The 19,372-nt window shown below is 34.0% G+C and overlaps 1 protein-coding gene and 1 long non-coding RNA gene across 4 annotated transcripts; one reads left to right on the forward strand and one right to left on the reverse strand.

Moving 5' to 3' along the window:
- Positions 1-444: 444 nt before the first annotated feature.
- On the reverse strand, positions 445-18,515 carry LOC107772884 (uncharacterized). Of its 3 annotated transcripts, XM_075256539.1 has the most exons (5): positions 15,027-18,515; positions 6,319-10,386; positions 6,003-6,042; positions 2,051-2,137; positions 580-1,629 (listed from the first exon to the last, which is right to left on the reverse strand). In XM_075256539.1, exons 2-5 carry the CDS (start codon positions 6,450-6,452, stop codon positions 1,558-1,560), a joined length of 333 nt encoding a protein of 110 aa, XP_075112640.1. In that variant the 5' UTR covers positions 6,453-10,386; positions 15,027-18,515; the 3' UTR covers positions 580-1,557. The 3 variants fall into 3 exon arrangements, 1 of the variants encoding a protein (XP_075112640.1); XR_012711141.1 differs by lacking the exon at positions 6,003-6,042 and having other exon boundaries at positions 445-1,629; XR_001645175.2 differs by lacking the exons at positions 6,003-6,042; positions 6,319-10,386; positions 15,027-18,515 and adding an exon at positions 6,245-6,299.
- Positions 2,144-19,296, forward strand: LOC142182313 (uncharacterized). Its single transcript, XR_012711142.1, has 3 exons — positions 2,144-4,516; positions 4,776-4,842; positions 18,512-19,296. It is a non-coding gene; the product is annotated as an uncharacterized LOC142182313 (long non-coding RNA).
- The last annotated feature ends 76 nt before the right edge of the window (positions 19,297-19,372 follow it).

Consider the following 19,372-nt stretch of genomic DNA (forward strand, 5'->3'; position numbering starts at 1 on the left):
AACGCCCATGTCCTGTATTGTCAAACTCTTCGGCATTATTTCTATCGACCTTAACAGCTTCTTTGGATGGTAGTTACCTGTTATATTGTTACTTTAAATATAATATTTGTTGTAATTGTTATCTAAATTTTGTTATATCGTATCATTAGATCCGTTGTTAATGACGAAATATGTCACTTCATGTAATGACCAATTTGGTGTGATTGCATCGTTACATTGTCTTTTTCTCTATCTCACCATTTATTATTATTAAATAGTTTTATTTTATCATTTACCTTACCTTTTTATATAATAACTTTATCCCATATCATAATTTTTCTTTATAATATTGCAAGTTTAATCTTCATATTGCCGGTGCGTGATATCATGAAACGACGTCAAACGACACAATCCATCCAAACATTGCATTCATCAAACAATAGAATACAATACGATACATTGTGAAACGATACTCTTCTTCTTAAATTGTGACATCCTAGTCAACTTGCATACCAAACATTCCACCTACACAACAAGTAGCTCTACCCATCAAGATTTGAATAGATTTGAACCTCTTATCCTACTTCGAAAAGCAAAAAATAAAACAAAACACCACGCATTTATCGCTCTAATGCTTATACACGTTGCACAATACCTGAAAGTTCTTCAGCATTTCAAGTAGTACCTAATTTAACTGAAGAAACCAGTCAACCAGATACATAAACTATAAAGTAAGAAAATAAAATTTTACTAATACATGGCTGTCAAGTTTATATCAGGGAGGGAATACCCAGACGCCCAGCATTATACTGTAAATGGAACTACGCCTCTTCACAAGGGTGATTAGAGTGCATAAAAACCCTTGCTATATCTACCCCTGCGTGGGTCATTCCTCAAGCTGCTTCTCCCTTTCTCCTCTCACGTTTCATCATGGACTCAATCGAACAGCTAAAACTTACAAGAGATGAAATCTTACACCAATGACAAATTACCAAGAGGCATTCTTTTACTCTTAATTTTCTAACCACAATTCAAAGTTCCTCCACCAATACCAGCGGACATATCGCTTCATCACACTCGCAAGGTTTTAGCGCCATAAGCACATGAAACAATAATGAAGTGTGGGTTTGAGCCTAAAGAAAACCAGAGCTAAGGTAAATTACACAAATCATTAATTAAAATGCTTCTACTTAAAGTGAAGTAGAGCGTCCACCAGCCAAAATTGAAAATAGATACATATGGAAACTTTTACTGGAAAAATCTGGTGACTGGAGTAATGCTCTTCTGCTAAACATACTCCTTCAAAGACCAGGAGAATCTCTACTAGAAGCAGAGCAAAAATAATACTCCAATTTACTAATTTGGACCCTGTGCTTTACCCTGGCAACTTGTTTCTGAGGACTCTTTGGCACTATGAACATGGAAGATGAAAACTCCAAGTCTTTTGCATCTCTCATACATAAGTAAACATACCTCTGGCGAAAATATAGATAAAGAGAAGAATTCAAGTGCAATGCGCTTCAGACAAAACTGCAACATGTCGTCCCATGATGAATGCTCCGTGAACCAAGAATTTGCCTAGCCTCTGATATTTTGCTTGCTTATTGATATTGTGTATTGCTTCATGGGCGGCACTGATTCTTGAGGCATCTGCCATTAACCAAACACGTTTTAGATTGTAAATTAAACAAGGCAATCAATAAAGAGGCAAAGCTTCGAGCATATTTAATCATCGGGGTAATTGAGTCATCAAGCAAAAATACAATCTACTTAATGGTACTGTAATTCGAAGGTCCAAAAACTTGTTCCTGCAGCTGTGCACCATTAGATGGCAGATGATTTCCATTTGCACTTGCTTTCACTGCAGGAACACCTAGCTGGGGTTGTCAACAAATAGTACCCTACTGGTTTTGCTCAAGTATGAATTAGTAAAGCCCAATAAATTTTTTCATTAAAAAAAAAAACCATTTTTTTTTCCTTTCCTTCTTTTTGGGTATAAAATGCTAATGTAAACTATTGTAAAATTAAGAATCAATTCAACAAATCGGACATATTGTCCATGAAAACTTACTTGCAAGTCCTGATGACATGCCCAAGCAAAGGCCCTTACCACTATTCCAGAACCCATAACAATCACATCTGCAAGAATTCTCACACCCTGCAATTAAGAAGACAGAACAGATGTCAAGCAACCAACAGACTTATGTGAAACATGAGTGTTCTCCCAGATAAACTTAGTTCCGCATAGCAAAGAAACTACATAAGAAAAGTCTAACTGATACCAAAAATTGAAAGTAATATTCCTCCTAAACAATAACACAACTTCTGTTCCAATAGTATAATGAACCTAATAAGTTGTTCATTTTTTCCCCTTTTTGGTTGGTAGTTCTTCTACTTATTTTTCCTCCTTTTTTTGGCAATAGAGGCTCAGTTCAAAACAGGACTCTATCCTCCCAAGAACCTCTGCGAAATGAGTATCAGTAAGCGCATTATTCTTTTTTAACCATCCAAATAGCAGTATTGCCAAACCAAGATATCATATGGTAGCATTTAACTACATTAAGATTACCAAGATCGGTGCCTAGGGGAAGCAAATACAAAAGAATAGGTTGCAAGGCTATGGAAGTCAAAACTGTTTGAAGCCAGCAGGATACCGAACTAGTTAAATATATTCTTTAAATCTCTCTAAAAATAAAATAACAAACTCAGGCGAGAGCAATTCAAATGAGGCTTTTTCAGTATTGCAAAATCATTCAGAGGTTTTCATACATTACTCAACCAGCTACCATGGCACACTCATCATTTTTGTGACAGTTTTTAACAATTTTCTGCTTATTAATTGTTGTAGACCTAAAAATTAATAAAAAAGAGTGTCCTTTCTCTAACAAGTTTAAACTTGTAAACTAGCCGGCCACACAATTCAGTTAACTTTGTAGATTAGATAGTTCATACACTTCAATATTATATTAGATGATATTAGAGCATATCAGAATAGACTGAAGTTCCATGTTCGAGCCTCACCATCACCGATCAAGAAAAACACAGAGAGGGAGTGTTGCAAACCCAAAACTATTAAATCGAAGCTTTTACACGATACAATACACACACTTCAACAGTAACAATCCTATAGATTGCTACAATTTTAAGTGAATTTATGTCAATACAATTTTTGTCTCTTGGAGATAATGGGACAAAAAGTGGGAGATGTAGATACTGTGGAGGCCGGGGCCTTATTAGTAGTATAAATTAAATGAATTTGCTTATTTTCTTTATGACCAAGAAAGATGAGAACAAAAAGAAACACCTCTATGTGTTCATTTCAGGCGCTGAACATTTGGCATAAATTTGCATTACACCACTTGCCTGAAAAACTGATGCAGTTCAACTTATATGATAGTTTACCTATTGCTAAAAAAATTAATCATATGGGACAAGTCTCCACATTTTAGTGGCGCACAGTTCGAAATCCCTGCGGCTAGTGGATAGTGGGCCTGACCCTATACCCATCTTCACCTAAATACCAAACCTTTATCTACGTAAGGGTTTGATTTACTAATTCTTATTCATATTTGCAATTTATCTAAGATCTTTCACTTATATGAACTGTATCCCTTACTTGAAGCCATCCAATGTTAACATTTTCTTTTTCCTTAAGATTGAATAGGTTGATTACATAATCAACAAATTAAATATAGGAATTTTAAGAATGAGAAGAAAGGCAAACGGAAAACAATAATCTCAAAAGGAAAAAAAGACATCATTTCCATTGCCAGAAAAGGGTCCATTCCATTCCATTTCAAAAAGACATCATTTGGTGGTTTAATAGCAGGTTCTGCATCAGTTGGCTCAAATTAGGTATTTTTCCAGGAGAAGATTGAAATGATTACTCTAAGCCAATCAAAGATTAGGTACATGAATCCTTACGAGAAAATGGGAGGAAAAAGAAAAATGGAACATCAGCAACATCAAGCCAACCAAAATCGTCCACCTATACACTAAACCATCTGATAAGATAAATGGAAAGACTAGTCTCGCATGGGTCACAAAAATAAATTGAACTAGCCACATATGAGTAATACAAATTCATAGCTACACATGTTCTGAATCTCCTCAGTCCTCACAAGCATGCAAATGCATTAAGGGGACAACAACTACTTATGTTTAGCGGCATAGTAATGCAACAACCAAATACAGTTTCGCATTCCGACAAAAAGAGTCACGAGAAATGCAACAAGTTTACTTTAACAGCAGATTAAGGCTCGTACGTGTCAAAAATCAACACAAACATGATAGCAATACACGTCATTTACAGCGCATCCTGACAGCTTTCCGTTAATATCTGAGCTTTTTGAGTAATTTGTTAAAGTTAACAAGGGTGATTTAGTAAAACTGACAAAACTGTTAGAGCCTATAAAATCTCGCTTCCAATTGGCAAACCCTCACAGCCGTTCCTGCCCTATCGCTTTCCCTACACATTGGTCTCTCCGCCTACTTTTCTCCTCTTTCATCTAATTCACGGCTGCAACTGAGTCCTCAGGTGACTTTTTCCTTCCCTCTGATGCATCCTTGCTAATCTCAATTATTCTCATATAAAGAGTTAATCTTTTGTCCTGCCGCCATTGGTCTTTCCTTTATTTTTTGACAACTGACTATGTATGTATCAAGCATTTAAGAATGTCAATCTGATATCTAACTTTGTTTTCATTATTTTCCATTTTAAAATTTGAAGTCAAAAATTTCCACTAATAAGCCCCAGATTTAAGCATGTATATCTCAATTCTAATCTTTGTTTTCAGGATTTTCCCTTTCGGGCTGCAAAGCTAAAGATATACACAACAACTTCAAGGAGTAGCGCCATTAAAGGTCAGCGTTCTTTATATCTGTCTCTTCTTTGTTCTGGGATAGTAATCACAATTCCTTTAACGCTCTCTCTATAAAATTATGTATATGTGAAGACTCTGTTGAAGGATGTTGCTGGTTTTATGTGTGTTTGTCAGGGGTTCTCTTGTTTTGATAATAGACCATATAACAAAATGAATTGCCGGCCTTAGATAACACTTGGCTCTTTTACCTTGGACTGTCCAACATTGTCCCTCTGTTGCCTCAATCTCAAACTGACAGATCTCTCATCTCATACAGATGTGAGAAGTCTAAACCCAAAAAGAGGGAAATTTAATTTAATAGGAGAATCAAGAACAGGAGCACACACATTATTAGTACACACATAATTAGTAATGAAGTGCCTTTTTATGTACAGACATAATAACCGTCTGCATATAAATGTTTAACAGACAATAAAATTCAAATTTTATCTCTGAAAAGGAGTGTCTAGACTTTCAAATGAGCATTCCTTAGTAGGAAGTTGCTCACTCAGCACATGTATATGGAAAATAAGAAAAAATAATCAATAACTTGAAGTAATTCATCTTTTTCTTCGGTAAGTAATTAGTATCCGTTTATATCAAGAGAATTTACTAAGCCAGACCCAAAAAATCTACAAGTTGAACACGTCGTCCTTAGCGCTCCAAAATCCACAAAAAGCCAAATAGATCATGGAATGTGCCATGAATCAAAAGAAAATATCAGTAAGAACTATTTCTGAATCACATATACCAGTAGCGAATCTGGTCAGGTGGCAGAGATATACCTACAAATCAAGTCACTTATGACACGATAAGCATGTTGATAAATTTCGTGCAAAGAACAAAATATAGCACGCGAACGTGGAAAGATAAATGTAAATGCATTTCAATACATAGCAGAGAATATTATTTTTACTTTTCCAATTAGAGTGAAGATCATAATTACACAATATATGTATTCCTCACCTAAAGAACAAATCATAACTATATTATAGAGTGCAAATAAAAAAAAATCACTACCATAAAAAGACTCCTCACTAAAAAATTTATGTAGTTAAGTTTCCAACCATATATAGGAGTAGGTTCTCAGCATGTGCTCATATGTTTCTTAAAGAGGTTAGCTTATGCCTATGTTACTGTATATCTATGCAAGGTACTTACCAATTCAAATATCCTATTAAATACAGCTACAAGAAGGTCCCTGTAAAGCAAAATACTAAAATTACAATTAGGCAGGAGAGTGAATTTCAATGTATTCAAGAAAACACAGAGCACTTCGTCTGAGGATTTTCACCGAATAGAAAAAGACATAAAAGGATTCATCAAATAACCAAAAGGAGGTGCAGATTAACAAAATATGTCTTAGTTTGAACAGAATCAAAAGGATTAATTAACAATTTCACCTCATTAAACTACAAAACTTTTAGGTTGTTGCAAGAAATTAGAATCAGATAATGAGAAAGAGGGGAGAAAAAACCTGGCTACGGCGAGGGTGAGACAAGTAAGAAGCAAATACTTGGGAAACAAGCAACCCATGAAAGAGAGTGTAGAATTTTGTTCGACCAATTTACTCAGTATTCCGAGTTCAAAGACGGTTATTTTACAACCCATTTCTTAAACTGGGCCCATTTCTTCGACGGGTTTAGACTGAAGACCCGAACAAATTACTTCAACTGGCTATTTCCGCAAAATCACTTCGAAGGTCTGTATTTAAAGGTTAGCCACGATTTTAATTTTTTGCAAACCTAACATCCTATTCACTCTCTTAACAAACCAGGCATCAGTGATCAGACCAATATTTTTTTCAATGGCATAGCCCCTTTTTTGTCTATTACAAAGTTAATCATTAGTTTAATAGAATTGCAAATATAACAACCTTTTGTTTTAGTTGGCCGATTACGACCTCTTTCTACTTATTATTTTATCTTTACGGTTTCGAACAAGCAATTTTTGTACTTATAATTTAAATTGGTTGATCATCTTCACAGTCAACCTCCTAATTATCCAATTAAAAGGCGTCAGACATTTTATTTATCTAACTAGCTTTTAAGGTAGTTTAATATTTTTCTTTCCAACATCTCTAGTATAGCATATAAATTAAATTAATATATAAACTTTAAAAAGGAAGAAAAAAGAAAAAAACGAATCAGCAAAATGATACGTTTTTTCTTAAATTAAAAAGTTCCTCAATAATCAGGACATCACCTAATTATTACCATCAATATTTGTTGAGCTTTCCCCAGCTTCAATTTTCTTTTTCTTGTTTGACTTCTTATCATTTGAAGGGATCTCATCATCATTAGACATTCTATTTTCTGGATTCTCATTATACTCTTTAATTATAACCTCTTCCTTTACATCTTCAATATCATCATTATTGTCTTTTTCATCAAACTCCTCTTTTTAATTTCCCAATGGCATCCTCCAGCTCTCTATTAACCTTAGGATTTTGCAAAAACTCAGATATGTCAAGTGGGCAAGCTGGGCATTTCATTAAATTCTTCTTTGTCCGAAGCTTTCGCCCATTTTGGCATTCCCTTTCCTTTATAAATGCTTGTCCTTTAAATGCTTTCAAGGCAACCTTTGCAAAAGTTATGAGCGCAAGGAGTTGTCACAGGGAGAGTTAACACATTCTTGCAAAGTAGACAGCTGAACCCTGCATGCGTCAAATTACAAATTAATTAATCTTACTTGCATATATAAGATGTATCCAAGAAATTGAAGGGAAATTAAGGGTGAGATATATACTATATATAGTACTATACTAGTATTGGTTTTGCTTAACCTTTTAAAAGTGTCTTGTTAATAGATGTTTTCTGAGCTTTCTTTGGTGTCTTCCTTGCTCTCTTCCCATCTTAGAGCTTCCTTCAATTACTCTTTGTTGGCTGGGCGGTGGTGGCTTCTTCCACTTCCACCTACCTTCTTCCTCCTGTCCAGACATGATTTTTTTTTTAAAAAAAAATTCAAATAAAATTTTAACGAAAAAATAATCTGCTTACTTTTTAGGTTATAATTAATCCGATTGTTTTATGAACAGTTACGTATAATTATCTTTACATGACTTGATATTAAAAAAAGTCTTTCACATTGTCAGCATATACAAATTAAACTCCTTGAATAGTTGTAGTGTGTACTATATATATAGATACCCGAAAATTTTCTAAGAGTTAAGTTAATTTGTGATGGAGAACTGAAACAAATTAAAATATTGCATGCTAATTAATTAAAGTACCCAAAAAGTTTACTATAAGCAAAAGAATATCATACATCATAATCCCATAAAGGACTGCGGGTCCTCTCAAAAATGTCAAGTGCCTCTTCAAGTTCAGGAATTTCTGGCAAGGGCCGAGGCCTATCCCCAAGCTCATCACTGCATAAGAATATAATTAATCTGCAGTTAAGAATTAAACAGTAGTAGAGTAATCAATTGGGAAAGTAAGAAAACATGTACAAACCTCGTCCACGGGGCAGGTTCATTGTCACATCTCACAAATAAGTACCTACACATCTTGTACCCCTGATGATACAAATACATATGATGTCTCAAATTCAGTCAGCTGAATTAGAGTAATTAATTTTAACAAATAAATGGAATCTTATAAAAGAAATATTTTTACCTGTTTTCCCATTTTCCTCCAACACTTCTCTATCCTGTACACACCATTATAACGAAGACCATCCTGTGGAGCATAGGATGAACGCTTTTCTTTGTGGGATCTGACCACAAAAAATATGTATGAGTCAACTTTAATAAAAAAAAAATATAACATTAATTAATTGTTACTTCAGTTTTAATCGTGGTATTTAAACAATAACTACAAGGGAGTCACTTGCTTAATGAAAAAAAATATATTACTCATCAAATTCTATGATATATTACCTAACAACACGAACTGGATAACCTTCTTGGCAGCTGACTCGCAAAGCTTCGTTGGAATTGGTGAATGTTTGATCAAATGATTGATCCTTAGTCGTTCGTTTGTTGCCACTTAGATCCCTTCCCCCACTGCATATACATTGCAATAAGAGAAGGAAGAGTCTTAATTAAGTTCTTGTAACATTAGAAAGAGTCACAGCAAATTAGATCGAAGAGGGAGTATTCGAGATAAGCAAAGTCTCAATTGCTTAGATTGTTATTCCCTCCTATAGCTTAAGGCGTCAGTTAGGAAGAGTTACAATATAATAAAGTTTTAAGTTAAATACATCGTCAGGAATTTGCAAGGAGAATTATAAATCATACCTCAAGTCTAAAATACTATCTTCAATTAAACCAGAAATGTTGAAAGCTCATATATAGAGATAATTAACACATACCTTCCAGTGTAGAGAAACCATTCTCCATGGTCCTCGTCATCTTCGTATCCACCTGAGAGCACCACAGATTGCGCACCATATTTTGCTTGTCCAGCAATTCCGGCCACATGGGGCCAGTGCACACCCCATTGCCTGCAATTCAAGCGATGTGTCCACGACTCCCCTACTAAAACACCTTGATTTCTCTCCGGATCATTCTCGGCCAATATTGTGCCAAAATGATCCGAAGGGACGGTCACAAATATTCTCCCGCTTGATGCATTAGCCATTCCAGCCCTTTTAGCTGCCCCTTCCCTAATAAATGGGTTATCAGGACGGACTTCCTCGCTCACCTGAAGAAATATATTCAAAATTTAAATTTAATGGGTCAACCTTAAAAGGTTCCTAACACTTCATTATTATTTTATAGTAGTACTATTTAAAATTAATTTTAGCTATTTTTCATATAGATATTTTTGTTATATGTCAAAATATTAGTTTCCGTTGAACTTATAGACAATATATATAACTCCATTCATCATATCTGCTCACCTGATGATAGGCTGGTTGAGACCTTCTGGGGGCATTATTCGTTCTCGATTCCTTCGCCATTCTTATGGCAGTCACTAATGCCGAGTTTATACAAGGCTGATCAATCATTTGGCGACTAATTTGAGAACGGCACCTGACACATTTATCTTTACCTTGACCAATCCATTTCTTAAAGCACTTTAAGCAGAAGTTATGGCCACAGGATGACTGAAAAAATAGGGAAAAAAAATTAACTATTATGACATAGAAGCTTCAGTACTATATAACAGAAACCCTGAAATGATTATAGACGTGTGCATCTGTATATTCTTCTCATGCATACATAGAACCAGCCGCCTAGGTACATGCGGTGAAGGGGTTTAATTAATTGAATCTCTTTCATCGAAAAATTATATTTTGCAAATAAAAATACATATCGATTAACTTTACATAAGGGAAGTTTCTAGTGAAACGGCAAAGGTGGTCAAATTTAAAAATAATTTTAGATTACACAGATTTAAATCCTAAGTATGACATTCTTGCATTTTTTTAATACCCTTGATAGGATTTACCACCTTGGAACTGCATAGAACACATATCAAAATAGTTATATGAGATCTGGAAATGGAAACCTATATATCTAGAAAGGATGGAAGAAAGTAGACATGAGAAGTTAAGGAATCATTTACTAAAAGGTGATTTTAGATATACCGTTACGGGCCTAGGGCTGTATTTTGTCCCGGGCCCGGGCCTTAGTGGGCCTAACGGGCCGGGCCTCGCGGTCCCGGGCTTCGTGGTCCCGGGCTCTGGCGGTCCCGGGCCTGGCGGTCCCGGTCTTCGTGGGCCTAATGGGTGGAACCGGCCCGTGACGGGCCTAAGCCCACATGGTCCTGTGCTTAACGGGCCGGGCTCGTGGGCTTCGCGGGCCTAGCGGGTTTTTTTTTTTTTTTTAAAGACAATTTCTTGTAGTATCATGGCTATATTAATATGTAGTATATATGTATATCTAATTATTAAAGTGCTTGACGAAAAAGAAAATAACAAAACAATAGTAAAACACTAAATTGTCATGCATAAATATCACTTCTTGATATTATATTGTATCTTATGTATATATATTCTCTTATATATTTTCTTTTAGTATATATATTGTATCTTATGTATATATTGTAGCTTATAAATATATTTTCTTGTAGTATATATATTGTATATTATGTATATATTGTAGCATAATATATTTTCTTGTAGTATATTATATTGTATCTTATGTATATATATTCTCTTATATATTTTCTTGTAGTATATATATTGTATATTATGTATATATTGTAGCATAATATATTTTCTTGTAGTATATATATTGTATCTTATGTATATATATTCTCTTATATATTTTCTTGTAGTATATATATTGTATATTATGTATATATTGTAGCTTATAAATATATTTTCTTGTAGTATATATATTGTATATTATGTATATATTGTAGCATAATATATTTGCTTGTAGTATATTATATTGTATCTTATGTATATATATTCTCTTATATATTTGCTTGTAGTATATTATATTGTATCTTATGTATATATATTCTCTTATATATTTTCTTGTAGTATATATATTGTATCTTATGTATATATTGTAGCTTATAAATATATTTTCTTGTAGTATATATATTGTATATTATGTATATATTGTAGCATAATATATTTTCTTGTAGTATATTATATTGTATCTTATGTATATATATTCTCTTATATATTTTCTTGTAGTATATATATTGTATATTATGTATATATTGTAGCATAATATATTTTCTTGTAGTATATTATATTGTATCTTATGTATATATATTCTCTTATATATTTTCTTGTAGTATATATATTGTATCTTATGTATATATTGTATCTTATAAATATATTTTCTTGTAGTATATATATTGTATATTATGTATATATTGTAGCATATAAATAATTCTAAGTATAGACAAAGAAATATTGCGAAAAGAAGCTCATGGGTAGAAGCAATAAATTTTATTACCAAAAAATGACATATCTTTCTTAGTCATCCTTCCCCCAATGGAATGAGCACAACAAGGTACTAATACCACCATTAGAAGGAAAAAAACTAAGGAAGATGTGCCAAAATACAAGTTACATATTATTCTATGTATTATCTCTAACAAATCTCATAAATCCTTCAAGGTTCGGAGGAGGTTGCGTTGGTGGTGGTGGAAAAGAAGCTTGTTCATCACCACTTCCGGGCGAAGCCGAATCCTCCGTAAGTTCCGCTATCATTTCTTCATAAGCTTCATCTATCGCCGGTTGTGCTTCTGCAATTCCAAAGTTTCTTCTTTCCGAGCGGATCCAATCTCTAAACAATACTGATTTTTCCAAGCTATCCCTCATAGACGCTCTATGATCACCTATTTGCAGTCTTGCTTGACTGAAAGCGCTCTCTGATGCAACAGTTGAAGCTTGAATTGATAAAATATCCCGAGCCATCCTTGCAAGAACAGGAAAATGTTTTTCCCTTGCCTTCCACCATTCCAAAAGATCAAAAGAGCCGTCTGGATTCTCCTTTTCAAGTCCCTGAGACAAATAAACTTGAAGCTCATTTAGATGTGAAGTTTCATCATAATTTTCACCTTGAGACCCCTGAACTCCGTCCAAGATTTAAGAGCTTTTAAGCCCGCAACTCTTTTAGAGGATTGTGAGCTAGACGAAGTAGGGGTTGGAATAGTTGGCCTAGCATGCTCTAAGGCAAGTTGATAAGCATTATAAACTGTTTGAGCGTTAATCTTAATTGAAGCTTTTGCATCTGCAAGTGTCGCAATTTCCTCATTTGAAAGATCTAAAGCCTTATAAATATTTGAATACCAAAAATGAGGACCTCCCAATTTCATTGTAGGATTTAGCATTGCAGCAAGACCATAAATAGGAGGGATAGGAAAAAATATTTTTTAAACTTTTGTTTCATTTCATTTATAGCAAGTTCATAAATATCCCCACCCTCACTAAATTCAACAAACAAATCAGATAGTGCTGCAATATAAACTAAACAGTTTGAAATAGTAGGATAATATTGCCCAGAAAATGCATTTGTTGCAATTTGAAAATGTTCTAAAAAATCTAAAAGAATTTTAACATTAGTCCAATCTTGAGTGGTAAGCATTTCATCATCATCTTCACCACCTACCCGAGAATTAAACGTTGCATTAATTGGGTTTCTATATTCATATGCTACTACTAAACTTTCGTACATACAATTCCATCTAGTCGGGCAAGGTTTAGGAACCTTTCTTTCTCTAAGGCCATATTCATCACATTTTTTAAAATACTCTCTAAGTCTACTTCTACGGTTTGAATAAAAAAGCCAATTAAGAGCCATTCTAACCTTTTCAATTTCTATGTTTAATATTCGCATACCATCACCGACAATTAAATGATAAATATGACAAATACATCTAACATGGAAAATATTAGTAAATGCAGGATTTAGTGTTGTTGTAAGCATGCCTATAGCACTGGTGTTACTAGAAGCATTATCCATTGAAATTGCCATTATTTTATCGCTAAAGCAAAAATATCTACAAATATCTGCAACAGTGTTAGCTATAAATTTACCTGTGTGACGCGAATTAATTATTCTATATGCAATTATGCGTTTTTGCATTATCCATTCTTCATCTATCCAATGACTTGTAACAGTTAGGTAATCACAATCATTACCACTTCTACCAATATCAGTAGTAATAGAAATCCGATTAGGTATATGAGTAAATAAATAACGCAAATATTGTTCATATTCATGTTTGAATTTATAAATATCACTCTTAACTGTTGCGCGAGGCCAACCTTTATAAGTAGGATTAAACACTCTTCTAATATAATGAACCCAATTAGGATTAGAAGCAAAAGTATAAGGTAAGCACATAACAGTAATCATCTTTGCTAATTCTTCACGATCTCTATTTGGATCGTAATATAAAATACCTCCAGTGACAGTGTTAATTCCTGGTTGAACTAGATTTGAACCTGTACTAGGGTTAATCGCAGAATCTACACTTGTCCCCTCTAGATGCGCTTTCATTTGAAAAAATCTAGCCTTATCTCTAGGGTGTGTTTTTATGTGCCTAGTCAAACTACCTGTGCCGCTACGGTCTCCTACATATTTATGCGACATTAATTTCCCACAAGTTTTACACTTAGCCTTATTTTTTTCTCTTACTTGAGTAAAAAAATTCCAAACTAATGATGTTTCTAAGCGTTTAGCAGGTTCTCTATTAAAAGTAGGAGTTTCTACAGGTGGGTCGACCGGTGCATCACTTGGGTTATTAAGAGGACTAGTAGGTGTATCATCTAAATCCGGTGCTTGAGTTTCATCATCATCCTCATTTTCCTCATTATTTTCTAAGATGGTTTCATTAGGATAAAGAGCATTCATAATTTCATCATCTAATCTATCACCTGGTGCAACATTATGATAAAATTCACTATCGGTAAATTGAAAACAAGGGTGATCACTATCAAGAATTACGGAAGGAGGAGGACGTCTAGGTTGGCGACTACTTTCAACTTGCTTATCTTTTCTAGGTCGGGGAGCCGGGGGAAGGGTAGTTGGTTGGCCACTACTTTCACCGGTTTTATCTTTTCCTTTACCAAACATTTTTTTCAAAGTAAATGCCATATTAATTATAATTATGCAAACTAAACCACACAAAAATATATTATAAAAACGTAAGAGTTGAAACGAGTTTACCGGATTGCCGAACAACTTCTTGAAAATTGAAAATCGTTGAACACTTGAAAACTTCAATTCAACAACTTCACAATTTTTCACGAAATTTCAACAATAAATTAAGTAATTGTAGTAGAGAGATTGAGAGAGATTGAGAGATATTGAGAGATATTGATGAATTGGTGAATAAAAATGAAAGAATGAGGGGGTATTTATAGTTGAGAAATGGGGAAAAGTGTAATTATATAAAGTTTGGGGTTAAAATAAAGTTTGGGGGCCAAATGGCCATTTTTTTAACTTAAAAAACGGTCATATTTTCAGCCCAAACGGCTAGATTTTAAATATGGCCGTTTGATTTTTTTTTTTTTTTTTTTTTTTTTTTTAAAATAGCCGTTGGGCCCGCCAGGCCCGCCAGGACCGGCCCAGGCCCGCCTGCCGGTCCCGGGCCAAACGGTCCCGGGCTCGTGGGCTCAACCATGGAGACCAGCCCGTGACGGGCTCAGAGGCCCACCAAGACCGGCCCACCCAGGACCGGCCCACCAGGCCCACCAGGCCCGTTAGGACCGCGGGCCCGGTCCGGTCCGGTTCAGGCCCGGCCCACCGAGCAGCATTATACGGGCCTATCTAGAAGCATATAACAAAAGGGACATTTGATGCTTTCATCAAGCACAGCCAACACATCTTTTTCTTCATTCTCATCTTCTTCATTTTCGTTATTCTGATGTTGTTTTCCACTGACTATCTCTTGTCTCCTTTTCGCCTTCTCTTCTTCCGTCATCGACGTATTCGCCTCGATCTCCCGAATCTTCGCCACTAGTTCTCCGCCGGCGGAAGCAGGCGGCGGCGCAGCCGCCCCTGTTAGACCTGTCCCGGCACAATCAGGACACTCAAAGTTAACGACGAACGATAACGTAACAGGTGGATTTTCCAGGCAATCCATGTGCCAGGGCGTTACACACGTAACGCAGGTGACTCTCTTCTCCTGTGACGGCGTTTCTTTACATAGCATGCAAACGCCTTCGCCGTCAATCGGGAGTTGATTGATGGACGCCATTGGAGTAGCTAGGTTAACTGAAGATAGAAATGAAAAGGAGATAGTGATAAGTGTGAAGAAATCACAAAAACGTAAGAAGATTTTAGGTAGAAGAAGTGTTAAGATTAGCTCTATTTATAGTGGTGGGACAGGTTTTGGAGCAAAGAAAAATTTGAAATGAAGTCCACTATATCTACACTAGATTACCTTAGAAACCATTGCTGAAAACGTAAAGTATATTTAGAGGAGACTTAGTTTGACTATTTTTCAAATTCTACCTAGACGCTACCTTCCTCAAACCCACTAAGTGAGATTATACTGAGTTGTTGTTGTTGTTTTAATTTGACTATTTTTCAACTAAACGGATGGATGAGATTGATTTTTAGTACTAGGTGTAGAAGATTTTGTCGTTGTTCCTGATGATATTTTAATTTACCGTAATTTGACTTTGATTGTAAATTAGATTCTTGTAATATTTCTGTTTGTCTTTTAGGAAGAAATAATTTTGGAATAATCAAAGTATTTTCAACAGAAGGTATGCGTGAGGGACATGTACTCCTCTACCCTCAAGTCCACTTTCACTGCTAGTAAGAATACTAGCAACACTTGGGGAAAAAATATCATGCAATTGGTTCTTATGGAAAAAATTTAAAAACATACAGATTTTTAAATAAATTATATGTCAGGTATTATGAAAATTTGTGTATTTGTAGGTGGTTTATCAAATGTACAGTCAAACAGCCAAGTAAAGATTCATTTGATATACGAGTTTAGTAACATAATAATCTATTTTTTTGGGGGTAAAACATTTAAATAAGATGTAGCAAATTTTAGAACGAGAAGTTCGACAGCACGTTTAATATCTTTAATTAAACTGGGAAAATGATGAATTTTCTCTATATACAATAGAACTAACTACAAATACAATTGATGAGTAGATCTTTAAAAATTGGTATTATCACTTTCAGGGTGCGCTAGAAACTATTTACGTTCAGTAGCCAAAAAAATATATAAAATTTGTATAATTTTTATATATAACATACAAAATGTGTGTGCATATATATATATATACACACACACATATTTTTTAGGCTATTATTTTGAGAGCAGCTATATAGTATCATTCCTTTTAAAAACTTGGATGCTTATTAGTTATGTCCATAATCCCTACATTAATTGAGTTAATCTTAATAGGAATCTATTCTAGATTTTGAGATATTGAATTAGTAAATGATAAGCTTAGACAGGGTTAAAAGGATTAACTCGTCTTATATATACTCGTAATAGAAATTATAGAAAAATAAATCTGTAAATTCTAAAAAAATTCCATATCCTATATATTGCAATTATGTCAATTAGTTTTGCTATTATTCACACTAGCAGGACAACACTAATGTATTAGCCTTGAAGGTCGATCGATGGACAATTCCCTTAGACGGCTTTTTTGTTGAAAAACTTTGACTTCTAGAAATTATCTATTGTTAGAGGACAAAAAGAGAAATTACAATAATCTAATTTGCAATAAAAACAAGAATCAGATTACTGTATATATCATTCAGGAATAACAAGAAAATCTGCTATTTTTCCTAGTACATTAGGAATCAATCTAATCCGTACGTCCATTTGGTCGAGACGTGGTCAAACATAGTCTCCCCTAATTAAATTTACTTTACATTTTCAGCCAATGATTTCTAACTTGCTTCAATATAATACCATCAAATTTTTTATTTCCTCCAAATCCAGTCTTGCCACTATATATAGAGGTAACCTTAACACTCTTTCTACCTAAAATTTTCAAGCTTCTTTGTGATTTCTACACATCATATCACCATCTCCTTGTTCGTATATCTTTGCTATTTCTAATTAACCTACCTACTCCAATGGTGTTCATCGACCAGCTCCCAATATAATTGACGCTCAAGGCATTCCTTTGCATTAATTATGCAAGGAAATGCCAGCACAGAAGACAGACACATCTCCTTGTTCACATGTGTCATGCCCTGACACATGGATTAATTATGTCAGTTGTGACGGGTAATCAAGTGTCATCGCATAAAATACAGTCATAATGATTACTGCAAAACTGACTTCAGTTTTCAAAAAAGAATTGAAACGGTCAGTTTATATAATTTAAATCCTATCGAAAAATTAAAATTATTGAGATTGTCGTGTATGTTACTCATTTACCTACGGAAGAAGATAAAGGGAATGTCATGGCTAATGCATCAGTTAAGGGTTAATCTTTGTCGTCATTAGGAGACATTATTTTGGTCTATTATATACCAACAAATTAAGATATATAGAAAGAGAGATCATTTTGGTCACACATTGGTTGAAGGGTACATTGGCCCTGTGTTGCCGGGGATTGCTGGACAGGCATACTTAGATATGTTGATGCACAATTTATATCATATGGTGTTCTCAGGATGTTATGAGGATGACGGCATCCATATAGATTGGAGCTCTATATAGTATACATGTATATTATGAATCTCCTCGATGTTCTGATGTTCTGTGGTTTAGTTCTAGTATTTCAGACTCGAGGCATATACATAAAAATCAAGATATTAATAAACAATAAATAATTCTCCAAATTTGTAATATGAAGTGCTCCTCCTAATTCTGTTTGCTTCTTTCTTCTTATATTGCACTTATATGCATTGTGGCGAAAAATCTAAGCTGCAACGAAAAAAAAAGGTGTAAAATCAGTCATTTGTTCAAACATTCAGGAATTGCAACTGAACTTTGCGAGCCAGCTACCAAAAAGACTAAACGTTGGTCCTTATTCGTTGCAAAAGCTATTTTCGTTAGTTGTCCTGCCATCACTTCTCTTTTCTCCCATTTTTTTTGGAATAGAAATATAAAGGGAGAAAAGAATATTGAAGGAACGATAAGTGGTAATTGGCTTATTTAATTTTATTCTTATGAATATAACGATATTAATTGAAAAAAAATTGTTGGGAGAAGATAAAATTATAAATATAAAGCTTATTTATCAAAAAAAAAAAAAAAAGCCTCTTTACTAATTCGCTTTGTTTTTTTGTTTCTTGTCTTTGATATTCATCTTGCAAGTACGACTTCTTCACAATTCGAGAAGCACAGATGCGATCTTAGAATATTGATACAAACACAGACGATCAGAAAGAATGACATATCATTTATGTTATTGACCCCTCAATCCGAGTAAGTCACCTGGCAACTCCAGTTCTAGTTCAATTGTGAACACTATATCACTTACTAGGAAAATGAATCATCTTTCTTGTGACTACTATGCTAGGAGTATTAGATTTTTTTCGTCGTTGCTAATGATCAGGAACGATGACAAAAATCTTGTACTCCTAGACTAACTTTACATTTTCAGTTGAAACGTAATTATCAAACATAGTTTCCCCTAAACTAACTTTACATTTTCAGTCACTGGTTTTAAGGTTCAGTGGGGAATAAGATACTGATAGATATTGCCAAAAGATCATTAAAAGAAATCCATTGCTTTCTGAATTTATTTTACAGTTTTATTTTTTAGTCAATGACTGTTAATTACTTAATTCACGTGCTCTTGCAGGTTTAACACTACTTCAAAAGTCCAACTTCGAAATTAGTGATAGTATCATACGATTTTCATTTGCCAAAAGTTGTCACTTCTTTAAAATGTATTTCAAAAGTCCAACTTATTTTTACCTATTTGTTAGACTTGACTATATGTCTATATGACAAAGATTACCACAAGACTTTCAGACTTATGAATTAGATAATTAATCTATGCAACTCCTATGGGCAAAGATAGTAAGTGCGTCCAAAAATATTTTCATTTATATAATAATGTATAATATATATATATATATATATATATATATATATATATATATATATATATATATATATATATCTATATATAATAAAAAAATATATATATTTCCGTCTATTATTTTAAAA

Source organism: Nicotiana tabacum, chromosome 6 (assembly GCF_000715075.1).
Source record: "Nicotiana tabacum cultivar K326 chromosome 6, ASM71507v2, whole genome shotgun sequence".
Taxonomy (NCBI): Eukaryota; Viridiplantae; Streptophyta; class Magnoliopsida; order Solanales; family Solanaceae; genus Nicotiana; species Nicotiana tabacum.